This window comes from Aphidius gifuensis, linkage group LG1, assembly GCF_014905175.1.
Source record: "Aphidius gifuensis isolate YNYX2018 linkage group LG1, ASM1490517v1, whole genome shotgun sequence".
Classification (NCBI taxonomy): domain Eukaryota; kingdom Metazoa; phylum Arthropoda; class Insecta; order Hymenoptera; family Braconidae; genus Aphidius; species Aphidius gifuensis.
In genome coordinates, this window is record NC_057788.1 from 3,012,005 (window position 1) to 3,037,720 (window position 25,716).

The 25,716-nt window shown below is 23.4% G+C and overlaps 2 protein-coding genes across 8 annotated transcripts in view; one reads left to right on the forward strand and one right to left on the reverse strand.

The window, feature by feature from the left end:
• LOC122860944 (tyrosine-protein phosphatase 99A) overlaps positions 1-11,148 on the forward strand; it is a 113,995-nt gene extending 102,847 nt beyond the window's left edge. Inside the window, exons 7-11 of the mRNA XM_044165027.1 lie at positions 4,187-4,396; positions 4,552-4,832; positions 4,907-5,163; positions 5,759-6,042; positions 6,134-11,148. Of these exons, the coding sequence (XP_044020962.1) occupies positions 4,187-4,396; positions 4,552-4,832; positions 4,907-5,163; positions 5,759-6,042; positions 6,134-8,202 (3,101 nt within the window). The 3' untranslated portion in view covers positions 8,203-11,148. The remainder of the gene's footprint in view (positions 1-4,186; positions 4,397-4,551; positions 4,833-4,906; positions 5,164-5,758; positions 6,043-6,133) is intronic.
• A 516-nt stretch (positions 11,149-11,664) lies between these two features.
• Positions 11,665-25,716, reverse strand: part of LOC122860945 (Down syndrome cell adhesion molecule-like protein Dscam2) — a 43,934-nt gene continuing 29,882 nt past the window's right edge. Inside the window, exons 11-28 of one of the 7 annotated variants that reach the window (XM_044165030.1) lie at positions 24,191-24,583; positions 19,075-19,194; positions 17,991-18,170; positions 17,675-17,822; positions 16,995-17,293; positions 16,359-16,504; positions 15,976-16,130; positions 15,678-15,859; positions 15,229-15,537; positions 14,836-15,132; positions 14,446-14,587; positions 14,128-14,255; positions 13,621-14,049; positions 13,224-13,508; positions 12,866-13,152; positions 12,498-12,780; positions 12,294-12,384; positions 11,665-12,218 (exon numbers count right to left, since the gene is read on the reverse strand). In XM_044165030.1, the coding sequence (XP_044020965.1) occupies positions 11,759-12,218; positions 12,294-12,384; positions 12,498-12,780; positions 12,866-13,152; positions 13,224-13,508; positions 13,621-14,049; positions 14,128-14,255; positions 14,446-14,587; positions 14,836-15,132; positions 15,229-15,537; positions 15,678-15,859; positions 15,976-16,130; positions 16,359-16,504; positions 16,995-17,293; positions 17,675-17,822; positions 17,991-18,170; positions 19,075-19,194; positions 24,191-24,583 (4,334 nt within the window). In that variant the 3' untranslated portion in view covers positions 11,665-11,758. Of the gene's footprint in view, positions 12,219-12,293; positions 12,385-12,493; positions 12,781-12,865; positions 13,153-13,223; positions 13,509-13,620; positions 14,050-14,127; positions 14,256-14,445; positions 14,588-14,835; positions 15,133-15,228; positions 15,538-15,677; positions 15,860-15,975; positions 16,131-16,358; positions 16,526-16,994; positions 17,294-17,674; positions 17,823-17,990; positions 18,171-19,074; positions 19,195-21,398; positions 21,729-24,190; positions 24,584-25,716 lie in introns of all 7 variants that reach the window. The other 6 variants (XM_044165029.1, XM_044165033.1, XM_044165028.1 and 3 more) reach the window with 6 other exon arrangements.

Genomic DNA, 25,716 nt, shown 5'->3' on the forward strand with positions numbered 1-25,716 from the left:
TTATAATTTATATATTGAATAATCAAATTTTTCAAATTTTTTAATTTTTAATTATTATCGTACGTAAAAAAAATATTTTTCACAAGAAAAAACAAATTATCATTTAAAAATGATTTTTTTTTTTGATAAAAATGAAAGAAAACAAAAAAACTTGAAAAAGGTTTAATTATCAAAATTATTTATTTACATGGCTGACGGTAAAAAAAAAAAAAAAAAAAAAAATTCATGAAAATAAAAAGTAAATAGTACTGCAAAAAGTAAAAACAAATATACATGTATATGATACCTTTGAATAAATTAAAAAAGTTGATGACCTCGTACAAAACTTGAAAAAGAAAAAAAATATGTATTCGGGACAGGTGCACTGTTATTTTTCAAATAAACGAGCAAAAAAAAAAAAAAATTACGTGCACAGTAGAAATAAAATTGAGAGTAAAAAAAACAGTAATATGATATATAAATATAAACATGATGGGTTATGGGTTAAATTAGTACACTCCTGGACAGTATAACCAGCACAAACCAGCAGATGTTGATTTCATTTCCATCGTTCCAAACATCATGCCCATAAATCCATGGGGGCTGGATTATTCCAGGGTCCCACAAAACACACAATGAGGAGCCTTATTCATTGTTCTCTTTATTCAACATTCTCAGTTTTCTCAGCCAAGTACAGCCAAGTTGCTCCAAACTGTGCTCCAAACGTCATGAAAAAAAAAAAAATATCTTCCAAATAAAACGTACTATATACTAAAACAGTGAAAATAATTTTTAAAAAATTAATAAATAATTATATAACAATATTTAAAAAACAACAAATCATCTGAGTTTTAATTTTCATTATGAATCAAAGTTACAAGTGTTTCAACAACTGCAATTGTTATTCATTCAAGTTTAAATTTATCAGGCTTTTCAAAACATAATTAATTAAATAATAATAATAAATATATTTGATTATAAATAAAAATTGACCAGTGTTATCAGTTGAATGTCAATTGTACTTCATATAGTACATGACAATATAAAAAATATACAAGTGATATTGGACTTACTCTTGTACTGAAGATCTGTAATTTAAATACATGCTATTTTTTTTTTTTTATTATTGAAATGTGTATTTACCAAGTACAAATACCTGCAATGGTTGGCTTGTTGAGTAGTCTCAGTGCGCGGCTTTGTGCGCCGGTCGATTTTGCAACAGTCCTCTAAAATCACTCGAATGCAAAATTTTTTATTTCAATTGGAAATTTACAAACATCAACACAAACAATTAATTAAACATATTTATTTATTTTATTTATACATTAATAATATTAAAACACAATTTATCAATATAAAAAAATGAAAATTTAAATACAAAAATATTAAAAACATAATTGACAAAAAATATAAATAAAATTATTTATTCATTTATTTATTTTTTCCAAGTTAGATATAATAAAGATTTACATTTTATTATTACAATTTAAATTTCGTAAATCAATCTACAAATGAGTAATATTTATAAAATAATAAAATGACTTGAAGAAAAAAAGGATATATATCAAAATTTTTAAATCACAAGTTTTGTGATATTTTTTTAAATAATTAATAAAATTATTAAAAATTTTTTTTTTATAAAAGATGAATAATAAATTAATTATTATTTTGAAAAATAAAAATTATAGAAAGTAGACAACAAAGTGATACGGCACTGCACGTGTATATTGTGACTTGTGAGAGAGTGTTACTCAGTGTCTTGACATCCTGCTCCGAACTGTCACTTCTGTCATCAAGCCCATTTGTGAATACACACATTTTGTGAAATACTACATTATACAGTTTGACTTTCACGTGTTATTGTTTTTAATAAACATAACTATTTATTTATTTATTCAAATATTAATTGAATAAACAAATTTTTTAAAAATCCATAATTTATTTATTTTATCAGTTATTTAAAAAACTCTATAATAAACGAGATAATAAAATAAGAATATAATACATTTGTTTAATTGTTTACCAAATAAGTGTGCAGTGAAAATTAATTGTGATTTCGATACATGATATTATATATGCTATAAAAAATTGGGCGCGGTGTGTGTCTTTGACAAATATTTAATATAAACAAATATTTAATTGATTTTCTAAAATAATTTATTGACTCTTTGTGATGTGCTAGAGAGTATTTAGAAATAAAAGCCAATAAATTTTGAATTATTATTGCTTTATACAGAGAGAGAAAAATTAAAAAAAAATCAGAAAAATTAGAGAGAGAGAGAGAAAAAGAAAAGAGGAGAATCTGCTTGCAGATACGAGAATCTAGTACAGTTGCTCGTTGGGTTAAATGGGGGCAGGAAACGATTGAGGGTACTCGTTAACGTAATCTGTCTAAATTGTGTTTGGCCATCTCGTCTTTATGAATATTTAAAAAATTATAATAATCAATTTAAACTATAAAAAATAATTATTCAAAAGTTTTTGTTAATCAAGCTTTAATTGCATTATGGTCATTATGTTGCCATCTATGCATCATCAACTAGCCGAGGGCGATGGCCTCATCTTGAAATTAAAAAAAAATTCAACAAAAATTGTGATGAATTATTAAAAATTAATAACAAACTATCAAAATAATAATTTTTTTTTTTTATAATAAATATTTCTAACTATTTGACTGATTATAAAACGAAAAATTGACGTAAAAAAAATAAACAAATTAAACATAGAATACATTCAAAATAAATAATAGAAAAAAAGATTTTTTTTTTTTTGATAATTTGATATTTTTTTTAGAATATCAAAAAATTAATAATATACATAACATAATACATTTCTTCTACTTATATTGTACGTTGTGGCTACTAGTGCATAAAAAACAAAAAAAAATTAAAAAGGGGAAATAAAATTTTAAAAATGTCTCCATCAAAGATAAATCGTGGTTCTCAACTGAAATTTAATATTTTAACATTAATATTAATACAATGGTCAATTTGTTTAATTGTGTTTGCTCAAAATGAAGAAGCTTCCAATAAAACATTATCAAATAACACAAATTTCGACGACAATGGTCCAGGTAAATTAAAAAAAAATATACTAACTAATCAAAACTATAAAATAATAATTTATAAATTAAATTATAAGCTTCATAAACTAACAGTATTTATTTATAATTATTAAATGTTTTTTTTTTTTTTTTTTGTTAATTTTTGGAGTAAAATAATTTAAATGAAAATGGCCGAGGACCCTTGATAAAATCAATACTGTATGTTAGACAGGAGTGTACATATGTCATGATAAAAATTTTTATTTTTTTTAATCATCAAGGTTTAAAAATAAATAAGTATATTTATTTATTTTTGCAATTTAAATCTGAGTCAAATTTCCATAAACAATGTTATTTTAAAAAATACTTGTATAGCATGAATTTGTGATGACAAAAAAAAAAAAAAAAATTGCAAGTATAGTAATAATGCGCAGATGCGTGTTATTACTATTTTTATTATTTATTTCTAAACAAGAAAAATATGTTATTTTATTTCATGATTTTCAAAATGATTTGTGATAAATATAAACACATATATATTGACTATGTATACTTGAACTTGTTAATAACTAATGCATACCAATGACACACTCATATGTGGTATATAATTAATTACTAATTCATGGTCATCAACATTACCTTTTTTATATATTTTTTTTGTTATTGCAATTGAATTCTAATGAAAAAAAAATATATTTTAAATACAGAGGAAAAAGTCTAGTTTAATTTTTTATTAATAATAAAAAATATATTTTATTATTTTCATGTTACAGTTTTAATTGTAACTCAACTAACTTTATGATTAGTTGAAAAATAATTTTCAAATTTATATGAAAGAAAAAAAGTTTAAAAAAAAAATATTGCTGGCATTTGAACAGTGTACATTTGAACGAACGTCTACATATTCAATGTTTGATTAAACCCACTGGCCCTGAGGGAATTTTTTTTTTTTTCCTAGTTTATTAAAATTGAGACTGTATATTTCAAAGGAAATAAAAATGAGGTACACTTGATGTCAGACACAGATAATGAGAAAGAAAATAAATAAAAAAAAAATGCTTTTACAAAAATATCAATATCAAATTATCTGATTATTCAAAGAGAAAAAAAAAAAAGAAAATGTAATAATAAATTATTAATAATGTATATATTTTTCATTTACAGTTCCAAGTAAACCACTGAGATTAAAAGCCTACAGTATCAATTCATCATCCATGGAATTATCATGGCGTGAGCCTGAAAATAAAAATGGATTAATACATGGCTATCGTATTTACTATATGCATTCCAATTTTACTGAGGTAAATTCATTAAAAACAAATAATGAATCTACTGAAACTACTGAAACTATTGAATTTCTATTAAATAATTTAAGTAAGTATTTTACAACTAATATAAATATCACAATAATATATATTTATTTAATTTTTTGTTATATTAAAATGCATTAAAAACCTTGAATAAATAATATATACTTACGTGTATATACTTGATGATTATTTAAAAATATATTTATTTATTATTTATAGAACCATCAACAGAATACAAAATATGGGTAAAAGCATTTACATGGAAAAATGAGGGTGAACCATCTGATCATATAATACAAAAGACTGATGTTGCTGGTCCAAGTGCACCTGAAATATTAAATTTAACTTGTCAAACACATGATTCAATTTATTTATACTGGGGACGTCCTGATACATATTCAACTTCAATTGATTATTATCATATTATGTATCGAAATGATGTTATTAATAAATTTCATGAAATCGAAATACCAACTGATGAAAAATATTTAAACACTGGAGTAAGTTTTATACTTATTATATCTAAATAATTTTTATAATTAAAAATAATTAATTATTATTAATTAAATTACAGACAACTATTCCAAATTTAACGATGAACACAATGTATGAAGTTATGGTTTGTGCAGGAACAAATAGTACAATAAATCCACATTTAATAATACGTGGTAATTGTAGTCTACCAAAAACAATATTAGTTGCTAGAAATTGTGATAAAACAGAATCATTAAAAATGCATAATCCTGATGATTTGAGTGCTGGTGTTGTTGCTGGTATGATTTGTGCTACTGCTGCTCTTATTATGGCAATTGCTGCTCTTATACTTTGGAGGTTAGATACTATTATTATATTTTAAAAAATATAAAAATATTTTTTTATCAGTTGTCAAGCTGATAATTAAACCAGTTTGGGTGTTGGCCTTGTGTTAACTGATAATGTCGCTTTTTTTTCACACATCTACACTGATAGAGTGCTTCTATGCATCAACATTTAGAGACATATTGAGTCATTTGGAAATATAAAACTCTACTAAAAACAGTGACACATAATAATTTTTAAAATAAACAGCATTTCTGTTTTTTTAAATATATTAATTAGTAATAATTATAATAATTAATTATTTAATTTAAAAAGAAAAACTGTCAAAACATTGTTGTGATTTTTTTTTGTTTTTTTTTATTAATTATTGGTAGTTTTTCTATCAACAACATAATTTTTTTATTTATTCGTCGTGTTATAATTTAATATGGAACAACAAAAATACAAATTTATACCGTAAGATAAATTATTCCTATATTTTTTTTTATATATTATTATTATTATTATTAAACTTAACCTTTATATTGTAATATTGTATATACAAAAAAAAAATTATTGATAAATTATTATTAAAAATATACAAACTAACCAAGTCGCCTTTTTATAGGCGCATTTTTAGAAAATGCTTTCAGACAACATATTGTTTTTTGGATTATCCACCAAGAAATGTAACAGCACAACAAGATTGGGAAAATAGTAAACAAGATGGTGAAAGAACAGCAGTATTAGTAAAAAATTTTGTTCAACATGTTGCTGCACTTCATGCTGATGGTGATATTGGTTTTAGTAAAGAATTTGAATTATTTCCAAAAGAAACAGAATTATATCTTGCTGATAATTCAAAATCTGTTGAAAATCAAACGAAAAATCGTTATGGAAATATAATTGCTTGTAAGTTTATTAAATTAAATGATGACATCAGTCGTTAAATATTCACAAGCAGCAGTGACAAATTAAATGAATGTATTATTATTTTTTTTAGATGATCATTCTCGTGTACGACTACTGCCTTGCAATGGTAGTCCTCCAAATAAAGGTCAAGATTATATTAATGCCAATTACATTGATGGCTGGCAACGTTCCCGAGCATATATTGGTACTCAAGGACCATTACAATGGACAATTGATAGTTTTTGGCGTATGGTATGGGAACAACGTGTATCAATTATTGTAATGATTACAAATCTTGTTGAACGTGGTCGTCCAAAATGTGATATGTATTGGCCAAAAGAAGGAACAGAAACATATGGTAATATTCAAGTAGCACTAATTAAAGAAGATGTTATGGCAACATATACAATTAGAACATTACATATACGTCATTTAAAAATTAAGAAAAAAAAAAATGGTACAAATATTGGTGAACGTACTGTTTATCAATATCATTATACTGGATGGCCTGATCATGGTGTACCAGATCATCCATTACCAGTATTAAGTTTCATTCGTAAATCATCAAATGCAAATCCACCATCAGCTGGACCAATTATTGTACATTGCAGTGCTGGAGTTGGTCGTACTGGAGCATATATTGTTATTGATACAATGTTAAAACAAGCTAAAAGTAAAGGTGAAATAAATATATATGGATTTTTAAAATATATACGTACACAAAGATATTCATTGGTACAAACTGAGGAACAATATATATTTATTCATGATGCATTACAAGAAGCAATTGAAAGTGGTGAAACAAATATATCAGAAGATAATTTATTAAAATATATACAAGATATGTTATCACCAACAAATAATAATACTGATCCATGGAATAATATTGATTTACAATATAAATTAGTAACATCATGGAAACCAAAAGATTTTAATTTAGTATCAGCAACAAAACCATGTAATATTAATAAAAATCGTAATGTTGAAATAGTACCAATTGAAAATTCACGTGTACATTTAACACCAAAAGCTGGTATTGATGGTAGTGATTATATAAATGCAACATGGTTACCTGGTTTTCAAAGAAATCGTGAATTTATAATAACACAACATCCATTAAATACAACAATTAATGAATTTTGGCAAATGCTTTGGGATCATAATGCTAAAACAATTGTCATGTTAACTGAATGTAATAATGATTATCCAGAATTTTGGCCAAATGATATTAGCACAGAAATTAAAAATGATAATTTTCGTGTTACATTTTGTAGTATTAAAAAAACAACAAATGGTGTTATAATACGTGAATTTATAATAAGATCATTACAAGATGATTATGAAATGTCAATTAAAATTGTACAGGGTGCTATTAATCAAAATGGTTTATGGCCACACAATGATAATCCAAAAACATTAGTTAATATTATACAAGATTATCATCGTGAATATCAAAATGGACCTATTATTGTTATGGATAAATATGGTGGCATTGAAGCATCATTATTTATATTATTAACAACGTTAATTAAACAAATTGAATTTGAAAAACATGCTGATATATATATGTATTCAAAATTATTATACATGAAAAGACCAGGTATATTAAGATCAAAAGACGACTATACAACAATATATCGTTGTCTTGAATCATTTTTAACAACAAAATTACGTGTTGAACCAGATTTATATCTTATGACAAATGGTAATGCTAATTGTACAAATGACAATGATAATAATGATGCTGATGCTGATAATTATATTGCAAATGATAATAATATAACAACAACAACAATACCAATTAATTATCAATTAAAAATGACTAATAATTGTGATTACACAAATGATGATGTACCACATGAATATGCAACTGATTATGCAAGTCCAAATCCAAATCATAATAATCATATTATTGAACGTGGATGTGCAACAACAATAGCAACAGCAGCACCACCACCACCACCAACAACAACAATTGGTGGTTGTGCTGAATTTGGTGATCATCATATTATTGTTGATGCTTCTGGTTTACCAATACGTAATGCAAATTTTATAAATCATTCTGTTGTACCAGTTGACACAAATGGTTATATTACTAATGGAAATATGAGAATACCACCAGAGGGTATGGAAGCAACATGTGCTATGATGCCACAATGATGGAGGCATTCAACGTCCAACGCTCAACAGTATCATACACTGTCTGAAACGTTGTTCGAACAACAACCACATAATTTAAATATTAATAATCAAACATCTACAATTTCACATTCCAATAATCAACAGTCAACTGATCTTGCACATTTAGCATATAGTTGGCATGGTTATTACACTACAATGCGTGTTACACATAAAAAAAATTCAAATGTTGCTATATCAAGATTTGACTTTGGTGAATGTATTTAATTATTATTATTTTTTATTTATTTTCATTCAATTGATAAACATCAAATAGATCAAAATAATAGTTAATTATTGTAAGGTAGATATTGAAAATTTTATAAAATCAAAGTTTATAAGTACGAGTGTATAAAAAAAAAAATAATTGACATTTATAAAATATTTAATAGTACTTTTGAATGTGAATCATTGAAAGAAAAATAAAAATAAAAAAAAAATGATGATGTGCATTGAGCACTGTCCATTCAACTAGTCCACTCTGAAGAAAAAAATAATAATCATAATAATATGAAGATTAAACAATGAAAATTGTTTATAATGTTTTAATAATAATTTGTTTTACTTGTAAATAATTTACGGACCATCCGATAAAGCCTAGTTGCCAAAGAATTAGGTAATAATGAAAATTTTTTAATAATAAATATCATTTTTAATTAATTTGTTTTTTTTTTTTTTTTTCATTTGGTTATTAAAACAAGGCTGTAAATAGATATGAGCTATGAAAAAATAATTATTTCCATTTTTAATGTATTTTTTTTTTCATATATTATTATTTTAATTAATAAAAAAAATTTAATTCAGTTTTTTTAAATACAAAAATTGTTATTATACATTTTTTTTAAATGAATTGCCTACTGAAATTGATTATTTTTCTAAAATTTGACTGATTTACTATAAATTTTTTAAATATCTCATAACTTCTTTTTTTTTTTTAAATTAAAATTCAATCTTCGAATCATGGCCTAATTTTTTATAAACTTATTAGAATTTTAACTTTTTTAAATACGAAAAAAATTCAATTGTTGAAAGTCTTCCTTATGATATTCAATTTTTTTAAAATGATATTAAAATTTTTTTTTTAGTTCAATAATTTGTAAAATCATTTTGATCTCCTCTGTTAATAATAGCCGAAAAAAAAAATACACAAGGCATTTTTTTAAAAGACTGAAACGATATTATTTCTATTTATAAAATTGTCAATAAAAATAACAATTGATCATTAAGTTACAATTATAAATGATAAAATGAAAAAGATATTATTTGTTGAGAAACTGGATGCAAAAAAAAAAAAAATTCATACGTGATATTTATAAAAACAAAAAAAATAAATAGATAAACAACATAGAGAAAGAAAGGTTTCCAAATAGAAATAAATAAAATAATTGTTTTAGTAAAATTCTATGAGTGTCAAATTAACGAGGCAATGAAAAAAAGAAAATCTATATAAAATGCCTTGTAAAATTTGATGATAAAAAAAAATAAAATTTGTTGTGCATGATTTAAAACTAACAACCTTGATTGTTCCTGTTAAATGTACTAATTATCGTTGATTAATTAGAAAATATAATATGAAAATTAAAAAGAAAAAATTGTAATAATCCATAAATCTTATAAATCAGATGATTGTATGATATTTAAATTAAATAAATATATTTAAGAAGAAAATTGATAAAATATTAACTCTATGAAAAGTATACATCGATCAAATAGTAAAAATAAAAATACGTATACTGAAATAAAAAAATTTTTGAATTACTAACTGTAAAATTGCACATGAAAAAAAAAAGTTATATTGTTTAATTGAATAATACTCAATTATAGAACAATCTTATGTGATCACGATTAAAAAATAAAATTAATAAGCAATTATAATTTGCGATAACCAAGTGGCATGTAGTAAAATTAATAATTTTCAATTGCTGTGTGTTTTAGATTCATGTTTAAATGTGTAAGTAATTAACAGTTATGATTTTAACATATGTATATAATTATTAAATGAAATGAAAACAAAATAAAACAAGAAAAAATATGTGAATAGAAATATTAAAATTTAAAAAAAATACATTAGATTCTAGTCATCATACTGTTTGTGGAATGACAGAAAAGTTTAAACAGATCAACTGATAAATATTTCATGAAATAATGAATGAAATAATTTTAAAAAATGTAAAAATAAATTAAAACATACATTTTAATAAATTTATAAAATTCAAATTTCAATTATGTATGTCAAATGAACGTTGTCACTGTGTAAATTCAATTTTATCAAACGATTTATTATCAGTTAAATTTTACTATGAATGTTACTAAAAAATCAGTGGAATTTATTCACAGCAATTTTGGTTATTTTTTTTTATTTTTTTTATATTATTATTGAAAAATTATACTAAACGTGCCAGAATAATCACATAAATATTTAATAATTAAATCAAATTTGTCGTTACAACAAACTCACAAACTATAATATTAATTTTTTATTTATTTATTTATTTATATTTTAATTATTTATACAACTATTTGAAGCTGGCAATGCTCAATATTTAAAACAATTTATAGTTGATATATTGTTCCAATTAAATCACGAATTTAGTATTTCCTACACGAATTTTCGTACAACAAAAAATATTACAGACCAATTAAAATAATAAGCTAGTATAAAAAATTTTTTGAAAAAATAATATATATAAGCAATCATCATAATTATTATTATTTTTTTTTTTAAATCACACAACTACATATACTAATTACGTGCCATTTATTGTGGCTCTCCTGACAATTGAATACTATTCACAACAAAAAAACTTTTGTCAGAAAAAAAATATAAAAAAACAAAAATCCAAAACATACATTATTAAATTTAATATCATTTTCTATATAGGCATATCAGTCATCGATTTTATTATTTAATCATGTTGAAGAAAAAAAATAATAATAATGATTAATAATTTTACAATAACTTTTTACAACTGTATTTGATGTTTAGTATTTTTATTTTTATTATCATTTCATTTCCAATGTGAATTTTAAATTTATAAAAAAAAAACAAAATAATAATCATTATATTGACCGTCATTCCAAGCAGTATTTGTAAATAAAATTATTGTAAATATCACCAATATATATATTAAAGGGCTAATCGTAATATAATTATAAAAATGATTTGTAATGAATTAATTAATGTGAAATTCAATAAAAAGAAAAATTAGTATGCTGTCAAATACCAATAATTCATTGTTTTTTTTTTTTTCTTTATATATAATAACAATAAATTATTTCGAAAAAGAAAAAGGTATAATAAGTTTTATACAAATATTTTTGTTATAAAAATATCACTTTATTTATACATAGAGCTTGTTAATATCAATATTTAAAGAGTAAACACTCAGCTTAATTTTTTTTTTCGTTTCAATTATTTTTTAAAATTATTATTATACATATAATATTTATTTAATATTTATTTTGGATTTTAGCACTTTATTAAACATAGTAATAATGACAATAATAATAATTTTTAAGTCTTTAACATTTAGAACAATTAGACAGTGATTGTAAAGTCTTTTAATGATTTTGACAATGAATTTGTATGTGATGGAGATTTACGATGTATTTTTAATTTCATATCAATGTCACATTCAGCTTCACTTGTTTCACGTGGATCTGTAAAACCACTTGGTGGTTTTAATTCAAGTGTTGATAATTCATTGCCCCAATTATTATTTTTACGTTCATTAATACGTGATCTAGTATTACGATTAAAATTTTTAATTTTTTGATAATCATTTTGTAATGATTCAACTGATCTTTGTAAATCAGTTTTTTTGATTATTTCATTTGATTTTTTTATTATTTTCATGTGATTTGGTGATGATGGTGATGATGATTTTGTTGTTGTTGTTGTTTCTGTAAATGAACGTTCAGATGTTTTTGGTATTGGTCGAATGATATTTTGAAAATGTGAACTAGTTACTGATGGATCATCTGTTATATCACGAATTCTACAAGTAAATTTGAAAAATTAAATTATTAACGTATTTATTATTAGCCAATTTATTAATTTATTTTTAAATTACCGTTGTTTATCAAGACGTGGAAATGTTTTTCTCTCAGAAATTGGTGACGGCTCTGTTGATGTACTTGATTCGTTCGTGTGGTACAGCATATCTAAAAGTAAAATTAACAAAAAAAGAAAAAAAAAAAAAAAAACAGTAAAATTATATATATTGCCAACTGCTCAAACACATGACAAAAAAAAAAAAAAAAGAATACTAACTTACTATGATGAACCGGCCTTGGAAATACGGTTAGTCGTTGATCACGACCTCTCAATGGACCTGAATTTGAACCAGGTGAACGTGTTAACATTGATGCTGGTGTTGTATCTTCAATATGATTTGATGATTCTGTTCGGCTACTTGTTCCAACTTCAGTATCACTATCTGATCCAAGTGTATCATACTCTTCAGATTCTGATTTAAATGATTTTGATTTTCTTCGTGAACGACCACGTATTTTTGTATACTGATCCATATCGCACTTGATTACAAAAAAACCATTATTCTAATCAAATTTTAATTGAAAAAAAAAAAATAAATAAATAAAATAATAAATATTAATAGATTAAAAAATTATTAATAAATATTACCTGGGAACTTTGTAACATTGTATCACTTCTTTCATAAAAATATGCTTGTCTAACTGGATTACCAGATAAATTTTCTTGTTCTGGCAAATGAAATGTTGCATATGGATAAATATCTTCCGAGTATTCTGGTATACGTTCAAGTGCACTCATTTCACGACATGGTGATTGTTGACCAGGTTTACGTACAGTTGCATAAAATTGTTCTCTTTGTTCCATATTATGTTTATTATCAAGTGCAGCTTGATTTTGAGAATTTGGATCATTTGTTTCTCTTCCTCTCAATGAATCTATTATTAAAATAAATTAAATATAATTAATATAATTAATTCGTTTAATTAATTTATATAAATTTACTAACGTGTACGTAAACAAAAACAAACTCCAGCAACAACAAGTGTTACAGCAATAAGTGAAATTAAACTTGGTGCTAAAACTTGTGCATCAAGATATAATGGTACAACTTGAACACCTTGATTTATTCTATCTCTACTACGTGTACTACCACCTGGCATTGGTGTATTAAATAAATATTCAGCTTGTGTTGATCCAGCATTATTGTATGCTGTTACTCGTAATTCATAACTCGTACCACTGTCTAAATTAACGATTGAAAATTTTTGCTGTGGTGATACATTATTGGAAACTAAAGAAAAAAATAGAAAAAACATTATCAATAATTAATTTACATTTTGTTTATAAACAATTGAATTTCATAAAATAAATACAATAGTAATTTTTAAATTATTATTTATTACCTAAAAGCCAATCACCAGGTAATCTTCTATATTCAACAACAAAATAAAGTAATGGACAACCACCATCTTGCCATGATGATAACTCCAATAATACAGATGTTATATTTGTACGTATTAAATGATTTTTATGTGGTTGTATTGGCTTTGAGCCTTTTGTTCGTGAACTTTCAACTTTACTTGCACTTCCACTACCAATACGATTAAATGCAACAAGTGTAAATTGATATTTTGTACCACATTGTAATCCAGTTAATAAATGGGTACTTATATGACGATCCAATGTCACTTCTTCCCATTCAGAAAATTCTTTTCTGAAAGCTAATACAAAACCTTTTATTGGTGAACCACCATTATCACCTTGTTTCCATTGTAATTGTACAGCATCAGTTGTTGTTCCTGTTGCAATAAGTGTTGGTGGTGTTGGTGGAACTATTGGATAAAAATTGTTTTTTTTTTTTATTATTTATTTTAAATTGTACATTTTTAAATTAGCTTTTATTATTTTACCTTGAATTTGTAGGCTGTAAACAATTTCATCAAATCCAAGAGAATTTTTAACATGACAAGAATAATTTCCTTCCTGACTTCTTTGAACATTTCGTAATAATAATGTATTGTCTGCGTCAAAATCAAGTCTGTAAATATTTTTATAAAAAATACGACAAATCAATACATATATTTCTTATTATCTTTTATTTTTTTTTCTTCTTTATTTTAATATAATGGCAAATATATTAATTGGATTTTATTATTTTTATGTATTATTAATTATCATTATTGAGTTACTTATTAAGATAAAGAAAATAAATTTAAAAAATTACAGACCTTGGTTGTTTTTGTAGCTTAATATCTCCAAGACGCCATTCAAGTATTGGTTTTGGCAAACCAACAGACAAACAAGGTAATTTAACATCAATTCTCCATGGAGTTACAATTGGCATTCCAAATGATATAATTGCAGCTGGAACTGTACAATAGTTTATATTAAATAAAATTATACATGTTATAAATTAATTTAATTATTATTCTTGTTCAAACAACATTAATTTATTTTGATTAAAATAAGACAAGTTTTTATAAATAATTTTATAACAAGAAAATAATATAAATTTCATCAAGTACAATTATTTACTTGAGAAAACTTTTATTATATTATATAAACTACTTATTAAAAAATTTAATAATATTTTTCTATTTTTATATAAATTTATTTACCCGTAGAACTTGGTTGTAATTTAATCACTGGTGTACTTGATCCTTCACCAACTTTTGTCGAGGCAGTGACCCATGCTTCATAAGATTCACGTAATTTTAATCCATTTGCTTCGTAGTATAAACTCTGAGCCGGTAAAAAGTCTTTAATTATTTTGACTTCTTGGCCATGATCCAATTCACGAATATAAACAGTATATTTTGTTATAACACCATTTGGTCGTTTTGGTGGTAACCATGATATAATAACAGTATTATCAATTGTTGGTATTGATTTAACTTTTTCAGGAACATCAGGTACTTTTTTTTTTATAAATGATAAATAATAAGTAGTTTATTAATTACTATATTTATAATTATATTATTGTATAATATGATGATTAAAGTTTTATTTACCTGTCTCTTCAGTTGTACATGATATTGCATTACTTGTGATACCTTCACCAGCACGTGTATATGCTAAAACTTGTACACTATAATTTGTATACGGACGAAGATCATGAAGTACTGTACTCAAAGCTTGTGTAACTTTAGTATCACGTGAACTTTGCATCTCCATTGGTTCGCCATTTGTTGTTTCATAAAATAGTTTATAGCCTTTGATAATACCATGTACTTTGTTTGACGGTGGTGGTTTCCATGTAACTTGTATGTTTTGTCCTGTTAATGCAGCACAAGCTATGTTTTGAGGTGGTGAACTCGGAACTTTATATGAAAAATAAAAATAATTTAATTTATCAAAGTTATAAAACAACAACATACAACTGTTACATCTTTTTCTTTTTTAAAATAATTAAAACAATAATGAAAAAAAGGCCAACAGCAGTGAGATTATTTGAACATACCAGCTTCTAAAGTTCGTGTAACAACAGGATCAGAACCAGGACCATCACCTTTGTTGTTGAATGCTTTGACAACAATACTATATTCCGTATATTTTTGCAATCCATTTAAACGATATTCATATGATCCATCTCCATTACTTGAGATACCAACACGTGTCGTATTTGTCATTTGATCTTCACTGCTGAAATAAATAAAAATCATATATTTATTATTTACAATAAAAAACTCTTATCAAACTTGAATATTTAATTATTAATATAAGGAAAAATAAATAATTGAATTTAATAAAATATATACCCCAATACTGTAAATGTAATTGTGTATCCAAGTAGTTCACCATTCCAGAGTGATCGATCTGGTGGTTGCCAGGTGATCTTTAACTGCTGGGATCCTAATGGCTCAACTATGACCTGTTTTGGTGGTCCACTGGGAATTTCACCATCTGTCTGGACCTGTGCCATATATTATCATTGTTATTATTGAATAATATTATTATTTTTACATGTAAAATTAATTAAATATACAAAATATAAATTTGAATAATGATAAATAAATTATATCATGCATACATGCAATATGGTTTTGTTTTCAGGATTTTTATAGGAAATAATTTTATAACAATGGTTCCAATATAAAACGAGGAATTTATAAATAAAAAAAAAGAAAAAAAAAATACTGACATGAAGTATGTCGCTTGGTGCTGATGTTCCTAGATGATTTTCAGCAAATACACGAAAATGGTATGATGTTGCTGGTTTTAGTTGGGATACCAAAGCAATCGTGTTGTCACCGGCAACTGGCTGAGTGTTGTGGTCATGCCACATATCTTCCGATACATACAAAGATGCTTGTAGTGAAGGAAATGATTTATTATGTTACGTGATTGTATTTGATTATTTTTTTTTTCATTTTTATATATGAATTTTTTACGTTTTTTAAATTATTTAATGATTTATTTTTAAACTATTTGTGAATTGGATATTTTTATAGAATATTGATCAAGTAGTGCTATTGACATACATACGAAAAAATTAATAAAGTATATTGAAATTTAAAAATTTTCGATGAAAGATTTATAATAAAATCAATCGTCAATAAATTTTGTTTGGCGCATGTCTGACTAAAACGTCACCTTTACTACTGATTATTTTTTCAAACAAAAATTGTTTCAAAGCGGTTTATCGATTGTATTTTTGATTTTAGTTAAATCAAAATAAATATTTTCAATTTCATTTAAAAATTCTGTATGCCGTGTCAATATTAATTTTTAAATATTTTTAAATTTTTTAAAATAATATTTAAAAGAGTATACATACCATCAACTTCTTTATACTGAACAATGTAATTTGTTATTGGTGAATCTGGATTAAGAGAATCTGAATCACTTGATGGTGATGACCAGGCTAAAAGAATTGAACGACTTTTTTGTTCAGCAACATGTAAATTACGTGGAAAATTTGGTGGTTCTTGTACAAGCAAATGAATTGTAACTTTATCAACACCATATGCATTGCTTGCAGTACATATATATTCACCGCGGTCTTCGTGGCCGGTTTTAATTATCCGCAGTTCCGATGATAAACCATCCTCCCTTGGATTATTTTCCAATGTATATCTGTTTTATCAAACGGCACATGAAACCACATTATCGTATGGTAATTTCAATATCAATCATGAATTAATACAATTTTGGTTAATTAAATAACAATATAGCTATTAATTTTATCATTATTATTTTAATTGAAAAAATAACAGTTGTTTTTTCACTCCTAGAAATATAAACAACTGTTTTGTTTTTTTTTTCAACAAAATGATAATTATTATGATAACAATTATTATTTATTTTTTAATAAGCAAAGCAATTTTAAACGTAGAGATTGTTTAAAATTAAATTTAATTGAAAAAAAAAAAGCTCGTCATCCTTGTTTACAGAAATTTAATTCATAATTAAATTTTAGAATAAAAATAAGCTATATATATGTATTTTTTTAAATACCTTAAATCATAAATTGGTTCAATTCTTCCAGCACGATTTCGCCAATTGATTTCTAATGGTGCATCACCTTTTGCATCACATCGTAAAATTGCTGTTTCACCTCTTCTAGCAGATTCTTGACGTGTCTTAACTTCAACTTTTGGTCCAGCTATAAAAAATAATAACAAAAATTAAGGCAAACAATTTTACCTATACAATGTATGTATTTTGATTTTTTTTTCAACTAAAAAATATTTCCATTATGTCGTTCCTCACAGGGGCTATGTGAGAAGTGGCGATATTCAACAATTCTAGAATTTTATTTCAAATAATTTACCATGAACTGTTAGTCGAATTAGTTTACTCAGACCAGGCCCAATACCATTGCTTCCTTGGCACAGATAAAAACCAGCATGTCCTCTTGATACTTTTGGAATAACTAAAGAGCCATTTTTAGATACACCAATACCCTCAGTACCACCGTAACCAAGCTCGCGATAATCACCCGGTGTTTCACCTGAATAATCAAGATGAAATTAATTAATATTATTATTTTATTGTAAACAAATAATTGTATAAATAATATTGATAATTTTCTTTTTAATTTTGTTTGTTAAATTATAAATAAATTGAAAAAAAAAAAAAACAATTTAAATTACAGATTCACTGTTAGTTTACATATTGATGGAAACAATTTATTAAAAATTTATACGAAATTGCGGATAACGTTAATTTCCTCATAGTGTGTATGTACTATATATTCATTTTCTATATTGAATGTCTACACAAAATTTACCAAGTAAATTAAAGTGCTGACTACAATAATCAGCAAAATCTATGATTCATTATTTAAACGAATAATGATCAGTAAAAGCATGTTCTTCACATTTCATTATCCATGTTTTATTTGGAATGAATGCTTTTGAAATTATTATCATGAAAGTCATTGTTGAGGTTAAATAAATATATACCGAATTAATTAAAATAAAAAAAAACTACTATACAACAATACACTGTGTTTAATTTGTGGTATATATGTGAAAATAAATAAAATGAATATACCAAGATGTATTTCATAAAATTCTTTTGTGTATAGAAAAAAAAAATGTAAAATAATAGAGAAAAAAAAATTTTAAATTAAAAAAATAATCCTTTTTTGCTTTGCTTTGCTTTGCGTACATAGAATTGAATGAAAATTAAAAAAGAAAAAAATATTTGATATAAATTCAAAAGAAACACAAGATTAAGGACAAAAAAAAATTTTTTTTTTCAAATTTAAAAAAAATAATAAAATATGTATTTTAAAAAATTTTAAAAAATTATTATATTTATCAGGTTTTTTATTTTTTATGTTTTTTTTTTTGCTTTTTCATTATTATTTCTGGTAAAAATAGAGAGGTACTTGAATGCCAATAACTCACCGACAGATTGCTTCCACGTCACAGTTGGAATCGGAAATCCCTCGGCTTGGCAAGCGACAGAGACAGCATGACCTACAATGGCATTCTGGTCGATAGGCTCGACAATCCATCGTGGTGGAACTAAAAATAAGGATCTATTAAATTTATATATTTTATCATAATTATAATAATTTAATATATGTTACTTTTCCTTTATCCGATTTTAAATAACGAATAAAAATAAAATTAAAGAAATCATTTTATTTTTTAATACAAAAAAAAATTAACACTGCGTTTGAGATGTGTTTTAACAAATATAATTTGAATTAAAAAAAAATAATAAAAATATATAATAATAGCTTTAACAATTAGTATAATTTACAGTAAAAAAAAAAACATAAAAAAAAAAAAAAATTAATTGCTCCAACAGTTTATTAACACATCTCAAAATTCATTGTTTAATTTTATTTTTCTTTTATAATTTTTTTATTTATTTATTTAATTAACAACTTGTTTTATTGCATGCAGCGTTTTTTTTTTTTCTTTATATAATATAATTCACAAATAAATGTTTTATTAAATTTTTTTAATTATGGCGAAACTACGAAAATTTTTATACAACTTTATATAACGATTATTTTTATGAAAAAAAATTATATTACTACTTAGTAGAATAAAAAAAAAAATTACATGAACTGACGACTTTATTTAAATTTTGTTAATTTACTTTTATATTTAACTTGAGACTGCTTAATATTTGTATTATATATTTATAATGAGAAATGATTTATTAATTAATTTTTTCTTTTTTTTTTTTTAATAATCCTTATCGTCAGTTCAAGATATTGCATATCACGAATCTACAATTTATTTTATATTATTATTAAAAAATACAAATTTAATTTATTTAATAATCATGCTATAATAAAAATACAATTAATAATGACACTGTTGCAATACAAGTGCACAATTATATATTTCCGTATTAAAAAATTATCTAAGATACGCTATGCCTACCGTAAAATTGCGTGATTCATTTAAAAATCTCTTCAGCTTTATAAAAAAAATTTATCTTTTTCATATTTTCATATTTAATATCAATTTTAAAATAACAATTTTCATTTACCCAGATGTTATAATATTAAATAACCCGTTTTTTTATGCTGTAAAAAAATAATGAAAAAACAAAAAAAAAAATTTGTAATTATTTAAAAAAAAAAAGTTTCACGTATCAATATGTTATCGACGGGGATGTTTATTATCGCATGAAAGATCAAAGCACAATTATTGACCGTAAAAATAAAATATAAATGGTTAATAAAAATTGAATAAAAAAAAAAAAAATTTCAAGTATTTTTTTTGAGTGTATGAAAAAAATGAATCAATCAAAATATTATGAGTGATTTGTTAAAAATATATGTGTGCATAATTGATTTATTATTAAAATAATAATAGTTTATATATAGTTGATATATAACGTTGAGTTTAATTAAGCACAGTTATCTATGATACTGATCATAAACGACGTGAAAATTTTGAGATAACAGTATACATGTGAAACAGGTGCGCATTGGTTTGCACTCGAGCATAACACAAATTTACGATATATTTTATAACGTCCAATGTGACTGTTGGTTTAACTAATATTAATGTTTCATACCCACACGATATTACTCGTAACATATGTGATATTACCGCGTGTCAATATCTATAATAATATATACTTTTGAATCAACAGTATTTTGCCTCATTGATCGTTTAATTATAATTCATAAATTATGGTATATTTTTAATTTAAAATTAATATAGTTATAATAATTTTGAAACGGAATATACATATATTTCAAACACACATAAACAAATATTTCATAAATTTTGATTGACATGTATAACTGAAACGTCAATTTATTTAACAAAAAAAAAAAAAAAAATTATAAATATTGAATATTGAATTAACATTCAACCTAAATATTAAAATGAAATTTTTATTTTAATTTTATTATTTTAAATATAAAATAAATGAACAGATACAAATTTAATAAAAATAATAATTTAACAAATTATATTCAATTTTTAAATAATTAACAAATAAAAAAATTAAATTTTATTTAATTTCTTTACAACTGTGTGCTGCAGTCTTTAAATTAAAATTAAAAATATAAAAAAAAAAAAATAGTTTTTATACTTTCGTTAATCAACAATTGTGCTTTGATCTTGTATTATTTTTGATAATTTTTCATGAATAATAAAAAAACGAATAATCACCTTAACACTAAAATAAAAATTAAAAATAATAATAATAATAATAATAATTTAATCTTGATTTTAAATATCATAAGACAAACCAAAAACCGATAGGGTTGCGATGTGTTCAACAACACCAGCAATATTGCTGATTTGACACGTGTAGTTTCCACTATTCCTTGCATTGACACTATTTATCGTGAGTATACTTGAAAATGGTGAATAGTTGCTTATTTGTATGTTGCTTCCTTCATTATTATTATTTGCCAATGATAAATCCATATTATCATTATTAATATGAATTGGTTGATTGTCCATTAGCCATGTGATATTGAATGGTTGATCTCCTTCACTTGTCGAGCACATAAGCTGTGTCCTCATTCCTTCCATAACACCTCGCTCGAAAAAAAATGGTGATATCCGGGGTGGAACTACAAACGGGTGGTTTTCATACGATATTTAATAATAACAAAATCAAAAAAATAAATAAACAATATAATAGAAAATTCATATTATCAAAATATCCGTTATCACGATTATAATAACATTTATTAATTAATAATTTTTTTCATGTATTAATATTAATTTCAATTATTGCTTGTCACGTAAATAGATTTTTGTACGCTTTTAAAAATTAAATAAACAAATTATAAATACTTATAGAATCCCTAAATTAATGCCACACGAAATTTTTCGGAATTGAGGCACAACGTTTTTTTTTTTTTTTACCATAATTACTTACCAATAAATATTAATTAATAGTTATCAAAAAAAATTTTACTATATTAATTTAAAAATAAAAAACTTTATTTATATACAATAATTTTATTTATTATTATTTTTTATTTGCAAATAATAACATCTAATTAATGCATATTTAGATAAATCTTTAAAATAGATAAAAAATTTTTAAATGTAATATTACAATTTACAGTGAATTTTCAAATTAATTAGAAATAAATAAAAAATATATAGTTTATAAAATTGAATGAATGATAATAATTAATTTTACTGTATTATATTATTATTTTAATATTGTAGTAATAGTAAATATTTATTTTTCCATGAACTTTATTTAAAAATTAATTGTTAAAAAAATATTTCAACAGTGTTAATTGTTAAATAAATATTTTAATAATATAACAGCAAAGAAAGTAGAAAAAAAAAAGTAATTAAATTGAATTTAAATTTTAATTGAAAATTCAATCATGGGTTTCGATTACAGCCACATGTTCTATGTACTGTTATACGGAAATTTCGAGTATAAATAATAAAACAAGTACATATCAAAACAAACTAGGATATCATTATTCATTAATATCCCACACAATAATTAAACAAATAATTAAAAAAATTCACTGTAAATTGTACGTTTTACATTCAATAAAAAAAAAAAAAAAAACTAATAATTATTCTTTTCAATTATTAAACAATAAAACAAGAATTAAAAACAAATTTTGAGCAATAATTATCAATACTACTATTAATTTTCCATTAAATAAAATATATTATAAACAAATTCTACATTTTTTTAAGTAATAATTAAATTTTTCAAAAATAATTAGCAATACAATGATTATATAAACAAATAATAATAATATATAACAAATTTATTACCAATATATATTAATATATACTTAAAGAAAATTTTAAGAGTAAATAAATTATTAATTAAACACAAATTACTTCCATCGAATATAAAAATTTTTAACTACCCAATTTTATTTTATAAACAACCCAAATTAGATACTATTACGACACAATTAATTAAATATATATATTTCTAATTATTTTAATTTAATATGCCATATATCATGTCAATATTTATATCAATAATATCATTCGTAAAATTTTTAATATTACTCCTACACGAATTATTTTGTTGCGATCATATTATTAAAAAATATATGTAGATGGGGAGACAAAAAAAAATATACAAATACGTTTATTTGATTGTGAATGATTTTTTTTTTCTTATTAAATAATCAGTCGATGTAAAATTGATTATTAATTGTTGTTAATTATTTTCATATATATTTTTATTTTAATGAAAATTTATTTTACGATTTATAATTGTTTAATTTTGTATGTATGTATTTTGTAATGTGTTTTAAATATTAATTTTTCAATTAATAAAGTATGTTTAATTATTTAATGGTGTTGTAATAATTTTATATTTATATTATTAATTGTGTATTTGTGTAATTAGCGGTTAATCGCAAATAGAACCCGTGCAAAAAAGCGTGCAAATGAAATATAAAGCGTGCATAAATAAAAAAAAAAAAAACCACCATCATAATGTATAGTTTTGAACATAAATTTTATAAATAGATATATATTTTTTTTTACGATAGTATAATAAATTTGAAAAAGCATATATTTGAACATAAAGAAATGTCAAGTTTAATGTCCCATCAGTTTTTATATTATCATTGAGTTTTATTAAAGTGTAAGTTATTTTACATGTATTTGTCACTGATGAAACATATCCTTGACACTCTCCAGCATGCAATTTAATATTTTGAAATAAATATTGTAGTTTTAAGTTTTAACTGAGTGATGGAATCGGAAAAATAAAAATAGAAAAGATATATAAACAGATGATAAAATATTCATGGATATTATGTGAATGCGTCAAGTAAATTGGACAGATTAATTTTCGATAAAAGAAATATGATCCATTGAAAAACAATATAAATAATAATAAATATATCATTAAAAAATTGAGGATCAATATATTCAAAAAGAAATTGATAAAAGTTAAAATGAAAAGAAAAATTTCTTTTGTCTATTGAGTGATTTTATTGTAATGCCATTAAATAAAGAATATAATTAATAAAAACAAGGAAAAGGAGGAAAAAAAAAAATAAAAGAAAAGCAACGGTTTGTTTACCGTTGACGAGAAGAAGTGCAGAATGTTTGACAGTTGATGCACCGTTTGTCACGCGACAGGTATAAGTACCATTATGTCCTGGTGTTATTGTACTAACACTAAGTGCACTTGTAAATGCATCATATTGACGTATGTTGATTGTATCACTTGGATTATTTGTTATCTTCATATTACCCCATATTGTATCCATATTTTTCTGTTCATTTACAGATATTATTGTATTTCCATTAATTCCTCCATTAATATCAACATCTTGGCTGATAATTTTAATATTGTCTTTTAACCATGTAAATGTTAATGGTAGATCACCGGTAACAACAACACATTGTATACTTGTACGATCACCTACATTTAAATCGCGAGCAAAATTGAAAGGCGTGATTTTGGGTGGCACTGAAAGAACAATAAACAACAAGGAGAAGATAAATATGTTCTTTAGCATTCCAAAAATAGAAAAATTAAAAAAAATAAATAAAATAAATAAACAACTTTTTAATTAAAATAGTTTGTTTAAATTAGAAAAAAAAAAAAAATTAAAAAAATAATTTTAATGATAAAAAGCCAGTCAATGTTTATTTACTTATATTTGTATATTTATTTTATTTTAATTGATGTATTTTATGTATATGATAAATGAATATGAAAAATGTATTTTAATTTTTTTTTCATTTATTTAATATTCAATTTGTTTTTGCTATTTTTTTTTTTTTTCTATGCGGTTGTGTGTTTGTGAAAATGTCCATCTATATTATTTCTTGTTTGTTTGTTTCTACCTTCTTTTTCTCTTATAAATTTTATAGGTATATATATTTTTTGCATATTGCCTGAAGCTATTTTAATCAACGCGACAGTGAAATTTACGTTTTACTGTTTGCTGGGTCTAATAAAGCAACTCGAGTTTTAGCTCCGCAGGCAAGACGAATAGATTTGCTTGCTTGTATACAAACTGTATGGAATAAATATACGTAAATTAATACTGAGTGTTAATGTGTGGATTGAAAATAAATTTTTAAGTGTACTTTTGATATTTTTGATGATTGTAATTGTTTTTTTTTTTTCGATAAAATATAAACAAAATGTGAAAGAAAAAATTTTTACTTTAAATTTTAAAGTGGATTTTTTTTTTCTATCAGTTTTTTTTTTTTTTTGGTGGAGTCAAGTTATGGAATATTTATTTTGTACTTTTTTTTTCTTTTTGATATCTTCATTGTTGAGAATTCATAAATCAATCCATATCTACGATAAATTTACTTTTGCAACATTTGATTTGGCAAAATATCAAAAGACTGCAATTTTGCTACTTGGCACAATATCTTGGATTATGAACAAGGTTTGCATTCGATATTATAAATTGTATATTGTATTCATGTCATTTTATTTTTTTTACATTATTTTATTTTGTTGTTTTTAAATCTATTGTAAGCCATGAATTTTTTTTTTTTTTCGTTTCATTATAGTTGGCTGATGTTACTACACATTTTTTTTAACCAAAAAATTCTCAATTTTTTTCATTTTTATTTTCAATT